General features: G+C 41.0%; 1 protein-coding gene across 1 annotated transcript; it reads left to right on the forward strand.

The window, feature by feature from the left end:
• The first annotated feature begins 64 nt into the window (after nt 1–64).
• Nucleotides 65–5,328, forward strand: hpdl (4-hydroxyphenylpyruvate dioxygenase-like). The gene is made up of 5 exons (XM_050059988.1): nt 65–1,062; nt 3,316–3,482; nt 3,571–3,722; nt 3,975–4,102; nt 4,259–5,328. The coding sequence occupies exons 1-5, from the start codon at nt 392–394 to the stop codon at nt 4,458–4,460; spliced, it is 1,320 nt and encodes a 439-aa protein (XP_049915945.1). The 5' UTR covers nt 65–391; the 3' UTR covers nt 4,461–5,328.
• Nucleotides 5,329–10,616: the final 5,288 nt, after the last annotated feature.

The following is a 10,616-nucleotide window of genomic DNA, read 5'->3' on the forward strand; positions in this document are numbered from 1 at the left end:
CTAGTCTTGTGCACCATTTTATTCTCAGAAAGGATGTCATAAATGTGCAAGCCCTTCTTATAATTTTAATGTGTCCACACTAAAACTGCTAGAGATTATATATAGAAGTAAAAACAAGGTTTCATGTTTAGAAAAACACAAATGCATGCTACTCTAACAGGCAATTTCTTGGGAGACAGTTTTAAATCACCTTTAATTGACCTCTAAGTTACATCACTGGTTATTTATATACATTTGAGTAATGTGTTGGACATTCACATACGCACACGAATAATATAAAGATGCAGAATTCATATTAACAATCAAAATAATAAATGGACATGGTATCACCTTTGTTTTAGAGGCAGGGTTTATTTTATATTGTTGGACACGCCTCCTGTCAAAACGTCACATGGCAAACATGGCAGCTTTCTTGAATCGGCTGCATCACATCTCGCTCCACGTTTCTAACGCGGAAAAAGTGGCCAGCGACCTTGTTTCTAAATTTAAGTTTAGTCTGTTTGCCACCAGACTGACCGAGAGATCCACACAGCTGGCTTTCAGGAAAGGAGCGGCTGTTTTCATCGTGAATGAGAGACCAAACCACAGCAATGTGAGAATGAATGAAGATCCGCGCGTGGTCAACATGGGGAAACACAACCAGGATTACTCTACTAAATGTTTGTACGATGTGAGCCCACATCACCCGGTGGATACTGTCAGCAACGTGTGCTTCGAGGTGGAGGATGTGGAAAGGTCATTCATGGCTCTTCGCAACCTGGGCTGCAATTTCGTGGTGCCGCCCACAACAGTTTTGGACGAGAGTGGTCCTGTCACCTACTCGGTGGTTAAATCCATTGTGGGAAATGTGTGCCACACACTGATTGACAGGACAAAATACAAGGGGAGCTTCTTGCCTGGCTTTGATGTCATTGAAAAGGACTGCAGCTCGCCAGAAGAGGACATGTCTTGTCCCATCACACATTTTGATCACATAACATATGCCTGTCCCAGGAAGACAACCCACCAGGTCATGAGGTGGTACGAGAAGCTCTTTGGGTTTCAGAGGTTTTTCATTGATAGGTGAGAAAAAGTTGCGGTTGTATTCTACACTGGGCAAAACAGGAATGTGACACTTTAGTTTTTGCTCCCATTTTATTATAATCTGAGGGAAATGTCTATATGCCCCAGTAGCCAATAATTCTCTTTTCAACTGCAGTACAGAGTGGATAACCTGTTATCACAGGTTGTCACAAATGTGTTTCGGTTCATGTTAGTGAGCATTTTGACCAACATAATAAGTAATCCATCCACCGAAATCTGTGGTTTATCAAGGTCCAGATTAAACAGCGCATTATTACACGTGTGCCTCGGGATGGTCACAATAAAAGGCCAATTTAAAATGTGGTGTCTTATTACACAACCCACAGCCAGAGATGTTTTAAGTTTTGAGGGAGTGTGCCATCAGGATGCTGACTACAGGAATGTCCACCTGAGCTGCTGACCATGAACTGAATTTTCATTTTACTACTACAGGCCTTCCTCATTTTGCTTCTGTGAATTTGGCAGTACATCCAACCGCAGATCACGTGTAACCATTCCAGCTCAGGACCTTTATTTCAGGCACAGGAATGTCCACCTGAGCTGTTGACCATGAACTGAATTTTCCTTTTACTTCCATAAGCCTTCTCCAATGTTGTTTCAGCGAATTTGGCAGTACATCCACGTGTAACCACTTTAGCTCAGGACCTTTATTTCAGGCACAGGAATGTCCATCTGAGCTGCTGACCACAATCTGAATTTTCCTTTAACTACTACAGGCCTTTTTTATGTTGTTTCCGTGAATTTGGCAGTACATCCAACCGCAGATCACGTGTAACCACTTCAGCTCTGGACCTTTATTTCAAGCACAGGAATGTCCACCTGAGCTGTTGACCATGAACTGAATTTTCTTTTTACTACCACAAGCCTTCTCCGATGTTGTTTCACTGAATTTGGCAGTACATCCCACCGTAGATCAAATGTAACAACACCAGCTCAGGGCCTTTATTTCAGGCACAGGAATGTCCACCAGAGCTGTTGACCATGAACTGAATTTTCCTTTTACTACCACAAGCCTTCTTCAGTGTTGCTTCCGTGAATTTGGCAGTACATCCGACCAAAGATCACGTGTAACCACACCAGCTCAGGACCTTTATTTCAGGCTTTTTTCCACCTGCAAGATAGTCTGACATCAGCCACCAGGACAGCTGATGCAACAGTTGGTTTGAACAACTGAAGAATTTCTGCACAACCTGTCACAACCTGTCGTAGGGACGCTCATCTCAGTGGCTGGTCTCACATTCGGCTTCTTTACCTGCAAGATTGTCTGAGACCAGCCCCCCGGACAGCTGGTACAATAATTGGATTGCCCAACCAAACAAAAAACTGTCAGAACCCATCTTATGGACGTTCATCTCAGTAGCTGATCTCAAATTCTGTTTCTTTAACTGCAGAACTGTTTGAAACCGGCCACCCAGACACCTGATGCAACAGTTGGTTTGCACAACTGAAGAATTTCTGCATTAACTGTCAGAAACCGTCTCAGGGAAGCTCATCTCAGTGGCTGGTTTTTGGTTTATCTAAGAAGTGAAGAGGCCAGGGGTCTCATTTATAAAACAATGTATAGGATCCATACTAAAGATCTACGTCCTTTCAAAAGTCAAAATTTGTGTGCGGCAAAAAATATTCGACAAAATCTACAATCAGGCTTCCACCTTACCATCTGCATCGCCAATTTTCTGTCTCCAAAATGCTTCTAAGCATGGGTCAAAGTTTCTCCCATCATGCCTGTTTTATACATCACAACCTTATGCGTGTGCAGTAGCGTACGCCTCTTTCAGGCCTCGTTTTGTGCGTACGCAATGTTTCTAAATGAGACCTCGGATGTGCAGGTCCTGGGTTGGCTCATCAAACCGGTTGGATGTACTGCCGAATTCTCAGAAAAAAAGACAGTTTATGGTGGTGGTATGGTAACCTCAGTTCACAGGCAACATCTGCGACAGTGCTGTGTGATAAAAGTGCACATTGTAGAGTGGCCTTTTACTGTGAGCAGCACATTTACACCTGTGTAATAATCCTGCTGTTGAATCTGCACCTAATACCACACCTGTGAGGTGGATGGATTAAAGTGCTCACTAATTCTAGAGAGATTAAATAATTGTGTGCATAGGAAAAGTCTTAGATCTTTTATTTCCGCTCATGAAAAATGGGAGCAAAAACAAGTGCTTCATCTATAATTTTGTATATTTTCTTCAACTTGATGTCAGTAATAAATATGACCTTTCTTTTGGGTAGTGATGAAGATGTGGACAAAGGTTTTGTCATAAACCAGGAGGGTATTGGACTACGTCTGACAGCCATGGAGTACTGGAAATGCAGCAAAGCCGGAATTTTGCTCCCCTCTGTGGACAAAAAAGAGCCTGACTGCAAGTTTGTCATTGCAGAATCACTGCCTGAACAAGGTAACTCACATCTTTCAATGTATTTCCTTTCTGTCAGAATGGATGATATTACAACTCCTGCATCAGTATGTGCTTTGTCTTCTTTCAGGCAGGAATCAGGTCGACACCTTCTTGGAGCAGCACAGGGCTCCGGGGATCCAGCACATCGGGCTGTACACAGAAAACATTGTTTCTACTGCATCTGCAATGGCTAACGCTGGTGTCCAGTTCTTCTCCCCTCCTCATGCCTACTACACCGAGGTTTGACCGACTCATACAGAACTGCACATCAACTTTTTTACCATAGCAGATGAACAAATAGTGACTTGATGAATGCAAGAAATGACCCACCATTTGAAATTTACACAAACTATCCAGTTTATAGTGGTTCAACAAAGCAGTTTCTGTTGCTCATTGTTACATTGAATAATAGTTTCTAACATAAACTGGTCATATGTGCAAATGCGTCACCTTCTATGGTCGTTCCCAAATCTTTTACCTTTCCTGTGACAGGTGGGGAAACAGCAGGAGATAGAGGAGGCAGGACACAACCCCCAGATGCTGGCGCAGCACGGCATTCTCCTGGACACAGCCCTGCACCGGGATCCCTCATCGGAGACAGCGCCTGGTGAAAGCAAAAGGTGAGAGGCAATCGAGATCTGTAATCTCACACCCCTTTTAAGTTAGCATCTGCATCGCATGTTGAATTATTTTTAGCGCCGATACCAAGTCAACATGTTTCTCACGGTTACATAAGGCCAACCAAATGTCCTCACCTTGCTATGTTCTGTTCCCAGATACCTTCTCCAGGTGTTCACCAAGCCCATCTTTGCAGAGGACACCTTCTTCCTGGAGCTGATAGAGCGAAGAGGGGCGACGGGTTTTGGGGAAGGGAACATCAGGGCACTGTGGAGGTCGGTGCAGGCGCACATGGAGAGTCAGAGGGGGGATTCTCGAGGAGAGGGATCCCCAAAAACTGTGCAGACTGCGCAGTATTAGTCAATCCAAATATTTTTAACTGAGGTTTTATTTTTGTTGTTTTGTACATATCAATGTGGGAGCACTTACTGGGGGGGAAATATATAGAATGTATAAAAATTGTAATATATTTAATTTTCCACAAGTGCTCTGTCTATTTCAGTTCTGGATTTAGTGGTAAATTTCACGTTAAATGCTGCATTCCTAACAAGTAAAAATTATATATTCTTTTAAAGGAATACCTTCGTCACAAAATCCATGTGTATATCAATTGTCACCCCGTGTTACACTGAATTTTGGAAGAGAACTTTGCTTCTCACATGCCTCCATGGTGAACGGAGAATCCAAAAACAGCAAACATTCTTGATGAATTGAACTAAAGGGGCCATGTTTAATAACAGCAAAACTACGTCACAACATCTGTTAACAAACTTTCACACAACTCCAAGTTTCACCAATATTAATTTATTTTGGTAAAACCTTGAACGTGATCCCCCTTTACTTCAATTCATCGAGAATGTTCATTTTTGGATTCTTTGTCCACCATGTAGGGCATGCAAGAAAAACAATACTTTCTTCACAAATCCAACGTAACGAGCAATGAGTAATTCATGTACAAATGGTCATTTTGTGGGTGAAGTATTCCTTTAATGTCTAGCCTCGAACATGACTGAACAGATTAAAGGCTTCAAACTGCACTATGAACAAAGTTATGCAAAAACAGACGTTATGTAATTTACTTGAAACATTATAACAAAAATACACTCTCTGTAGTAGTTAAAGAATGTCTATGTTTTCACTGTTTCAAAGCAAATCAACTGACTGACTCAACAGCAACTGTTCCTCAATAAATCCGTTACTCACCCCAGGCCGTGAAGACCAATTACTGTCCTCAAAATAATGTGCTCTCTGTTCCTCAGAATGTTGGTGGGCCGAATTTCAGAACAAGAGCTCTGAAAATCTCTGGGGTCATCTTCGGTAAATATCACCAGTGACCAGACAGGAAAGTTTCTGGAACTTTTTGTGATCATGGCCATTTTATGCTACTTTATACTTCTACACCACTTTATTTCCATCATATTGTGGTTTGTACTCAACATTAATGTGACAGGTTTAGGTAGTTGGGTATTTAGCTGATAAAAAAAATACATACAAATGTAATCATGGCATATGATGTGTTGTTATAGACTGACCTACCTAACAACAAAAAAGTAGGAAAGATTTGACCAACTACAACAATACAACAGTTCACCCCTAAATCAAAAGTATACGTTCTTATATCTGTAGTTTCACTTATCAGTCTAGATTGTTTTGGTGTGTTGGAGATGTCTGCCTTCTCTCCAATATAATGGAACTAGATGGCACTCAGCTTGAGGTGCTCAAAGTGCCAAAAAAATACATTTGAAAAACTCAACAGCAATGTCTCTTTCCAGAAATCATAAGATAATCCACAGACCTTGTTGTGAGCAGTTTCATGTGGGAACTATTTTCTTTCTACCGAACTGCACCCGCCAACCATATCATCCCACAGAAGGAAGTGTGCATCTACCGTTAGCTTACCTCGCACCACTGAGCTAGCTAACGTTAACAGCTTACCAAGGAGGACGCAATTTATATTTACATCTCGCATTGTCACGAGTACAAGCCTCTCGTCCATGAGTAGATGCACTCCTCCTTCTGCGCAGTGATACAGTTGGTAGGTGTACTTTGGTAGAAAGAAAGTAGTTCCTACATGAAACTGCTCACGACAAGGTCTGTGGATTATCTGGAGTAACCGGGTCATGATTTCTGGAAAGAGACATTGCTGTTGAGTTTTTCAAATGTATATTTTTGGCGCTTTGAGCACCACAGGCTGAGTGCCATCTACTTTTATTATATTCAACGGAAGCAGACATCTCTACAGCCGATATCTCCCAACATTCGGCAACTCACATGAAAACAATCGAGACTGATAAACACCACTACAGGTAAAAGGAAAAGTATGTATTTTTGATTTTTGAGTTGCTGTCCCTTTAATAGAGCTGTAATATTCATCCACAAATATAATATTCAATAATACATGATGTTGTTGTATTGCTAGGTTGGTGTAGAATACTTCTCGCTAAAGATGAAACTGTTAAACAGAATATAAAATTGGCTCAATCTTGACCTGCTACAATGTTAAAAGACTGCTTATACCGTATGTTGATGCAATGGTAGTAATAATACAATATAAGAGTAATATAACATCCTGAAAGAGGCACGTCTACTCATTAAGGACTTTGACTTTAAATACCCAAGTACATTTTGTTGACAGAACTATATGTAAAGTTTTGAATGCAGGACTTATATGTAATAGTGTTTTCACTATGCGTATGCTTCTTCCAGCACTGTCAGTGTCCATAAACACAGGTATAAACTTATGACCACCTCACCTCACCAAATATCCCAAACTTTTACCCCTACAGAATTTAACTTGTAAAAGGTAGGTGGATCTAGGGGTTTTAGTTACTTTATCTTATCATATAAACATCCGTACGACTGAGCTCGGCGGCCCTTTTTCTAAATACCTCGCTCACACAGTCACTCATGAACCGTTACTGGAAGAACAGCTGCACCTCTTTCAGATGCTGTGGAGGTTTTAGCAATGTGCACGCCTTGGCAAAAGCACAGCTTTAGAGCCTCTTAGAAGGGATCTCCAAAGCCACAGAGATGTGCCAGTTCAATTAACTTGGCTATAAACATTATAGGCGAGGATTAGTGGGATAGATGAGACGCAGTGAAATTTAGATGGAGCTCCATGAAAGCCATATGCTCCCTTTGTGTTCCGACTGTAGTTACAGTATCGCCCCCCCCACTGAGGAACATCAGAGAATAAGTCCAACAACGAGCTGCAGAGAAGTTAACTTAATGCATGTACTACTGCAGTTTGACAAATGGTGTCAGTGTTTTTCTTTTACTCAAGTGTCACCTTCTTGCCTTGACTAAACTTTTTTAAAGGTTGAGTGTGTATTTGGGATTTCTGCTCACTGATTAAAAGCTTTTGAATTCTACAAATGGCAAACAAAATCAAATAATGCATGAAGAATAGTCGCATCGTTCTGCTTATTTCAGCCTTGGAGCTAATTTCTGATGCAGTTTGAACAGAGTTAACTTTTTTAACTTATCTTGTTTAAAATTGTGAATGAAAACGTGAATCATAGAATGAGGAATTCTGTCAGGGACGGAGAGGATTAACTGTTCATTAAAGTTGAGAAAGGATGGCTCCTGTAACAGGAGTCCCTCGGCCATCTGTCTGAGGCCAGTGTGAACCACAGATGGCATACAGCATTCTGCATGGGGTCTCAGTGCTGGGAGTTGGAAGCTCACTTCCTATTTACTGTTAGCCATATGCTTGCTACAGTTGCATCAAGACAGTCTAAGATAAATGACTAAAAACATCTAAATTAAGGCTTATTATTTCTCAAATATACAGAGGGGATTACACTCCAGCTCAGTCTTGTTGCACTATGATTGGTGGATACTGCCCCCTATGGTTGTGACACCGACAACACACACTGACAAACTTGTTGAACTGCACAACTCCTACTTCATGCAATGAGCTGTTTTGATCATCTGTGTCTTTTAGGACTACAAAACACAACATGCAACGTCTGCATTTCTTTGCTAAATCGCTCGCTCTCTAGACTGCAGAGGGGGTTTCGGTACAAACAACTTGTCCCCCCCCCCCCACACACACACTGCAGCCTACACAGTCGAGGAGACAAATCCTTGGTGCCCTTTAACACAAAAGGCAGACAGTCTAAAACCGAGGAGGACAGTCTGGGGGAGATTAGTGGCACACAACAGATGTTACTCCTTGATTAACAATAGTGTGTGCCAGGGGTGAGCCTCAGCTCCCCACCCTTCTGAGGCCCAGTGTGTTAACTTCAGCCCCCACAAAATAAATGAACTTACTGCACTTGATGTGATAGGATAGGAATACTAAAATATAATTGTTGATCTTTCTACCAGTGCAGCTTTCTGGGACATTACAGTAATATCCAGCTGCTTTCCTTATGTGCAGTACTTGTCATGAGTTTACTGTCTTATGTCAGTTTTCAGAGGTTAATAAAGTTCACACATTTTTCGCCTCCTGTTGTCAGTGGCTCACAATGTACACACAGTGTCTAAACATAAAGAAAGGTAAACAAGTACACAGCTATTGCATGTGAACAAGCTGTATTGAATTGCAGGTGTTGCAAGATGATTTACAAGATAGAAAAGAAGACAACACTGGCTTTACCTATTTAGGCCCGTGTTGGAACCACTGGCTTTAGTGAGATTAAAGGGGTAGTTCAGATTTTTTGAAGTGGGGATGTATGGGGTACTTACACATAGTCAGTGTATTATATACAACAGAAAACTGTCGGTGCCCCTCCAGTTTGGAGTTTGGAGCAATGCTCTGTACTGCTGTGAATGAAGGGCAGCAGCAAAATGTACCGTATTTCAGCCAGCTAAAAAGATCTATATAAATTAAAGTGTACGCTAACTTGAGAGTATTATCACTGCATCACTCCATTGACAAAAACAGCAATTTAAGCGTGCTAAACACAGGAGCTGCTGCCTCAGTCAGTCAGTTTGTTTGTCTTGTTGTGTAACTCCGGTGAATCCAAACAAACCCTTTCAAATGCCAAAGTCACACAATAACACAAACAAACTAACTGATCAATGCAGAAGTAGACCAGCAGCTCCTGTGTTAAGTGATGTTAAATTACTGGTTTTCTCAATGAAGTCTGGCCTTGAAGAAAGCAATATAATGGCTTTGTTTCCCCGTCAGAAATCGCTGTCTGACTTTAAGGTAAAACAGTGAAAAAAAAATTAAAATATAGCGTACACTTAAACTGATATTCATTTTTTAGATTGCTAAAGCAAGTTTTGTTGCTGACCCCATCCACAGTAATACATTGCTTGGCTTCAGTGCCGACATTTGGCCTGCTTCTCCAAACCAGGGTCACGCTGACTGACTCTGAACTATTCCTTTAATACAATTCAATCCAACTTTATTTATCCTGAAGGAAATTCTTGTGCAAGGGAATGCTTTTAATTACAGTAACCACAATTTTAACGATTCACAACCAGTACCAACCAGACAACCAGTGGGTTCCCAGGTCAGGGTCACTCACTGGCCCCAGATTTAGAACAATAGTGTATTAAATATCTGGTAAAATATACAAAAATACAAGGTAGACGTGTTTTTAAGGAGCAAAAGCAAAATCCAGTGGCTAATAGAGTAACAATAGGAGTATGGATGATGAGTTCCTATTAATCTGCATTTATATTTATTCTTAAGCCTCCTAGAATCTGCCCATTATATCATGTTATGTGTTGTTGTTCGTCAGTGTTTTGCATGTTGTATGTTTTGTGTATTTTCCTGGCTGCAAACCAATTTCCCTGAAAGGGACAATAAAGATACTTTGACTTCATGATAAGTTACTAAAAATGGTGGGAACAAACTAAAATGGTGGCAAAAACAGACTGCTCCTGATAATCAATGTTATATTGAATATGATGTAACAATGAGAGGCAGTATTGCACATGACCGAGGAAATTATATTGCACTACACTGACAAATGAACATGATATTGAAGGATAATATCGCACATTATGTTGTAAAAAATATTGCACAAGATATGAAAAGTAGTAATGTGCGTGATATTAGGTAATAGTGCACCTAATGTAGACCAATATTGCTGTCAATGTCTTTTGTTTCAGCCCTCCTCCCTTCAGAAGGTGGAGGAATATACAGTTTGATGGCCACAGGTAGAAAAGATCTCCTGTGGTGCCCTGTAGTGCTCCTCTACCTCTGAATGTGCTCTGATAGGACTCCAGAGTCTGCTAGGTCTCCATTAGATATGACTTACTATGTACAGGTGAACATGTGCACACTTGTTGCACAACATGTGTAAATATACACGACTAAACCCTGAACATTTTGCATGATGAAGCCAGAATTTACTTCCTGTGAGGATAACATCTGTTTGCAATATATGTATTTATCCAGGACTAACAACCCTTATTACACTGGGACTAATTTTGCAATGTATCACTATCAATATATCACACAACTTCCTCCTTCTCCCTCTATCTGGCTGTTTAAGTCACACACAGCTGGCACGTCATCATGTTACACCACTGTATATTGTGAAAGTGCCTTGT

This window comes from Epinephelus moara, chromosome 13 (assembly GCF_006386435.1).
Source record: "Epinephelus moara isolate mb chromosome 13, YSFRI_EMoa_1.0, whole genome shotgun sequence".
Taxonomy (NCBI): Eukaryota; Metazoa; Chordata; class Actinopteri; order Perciformes; family Serranidae; genus Epinephelus; species Epinephelus moara.

Excerpts from the sequence above, each read along its gene's own strand:
- hpdl (XM_050059988.1), top strand. The coding sequence starts at position 392 with ATGGCAAACATGGCAGCTTTCTTGAATCGGCTGCATCACATCTCGCTC. Across the intron at positions 1,063-3,315 it reads CAGAGGTTTTTCATTGATAG|TGATGAAGATGTGGACAAAG; the intron begins GTGAGAAAAAGT and ends TCTTTTGGGTAG. Across the intron at positions 4,103-4,258 it reads GCGCCTGGTGAAAGCAAAAG|ATACCTTCTCCAGGTGTTCA; the intron begins GTGAGAGGCAAT and ends TTCTGTTCCCAG.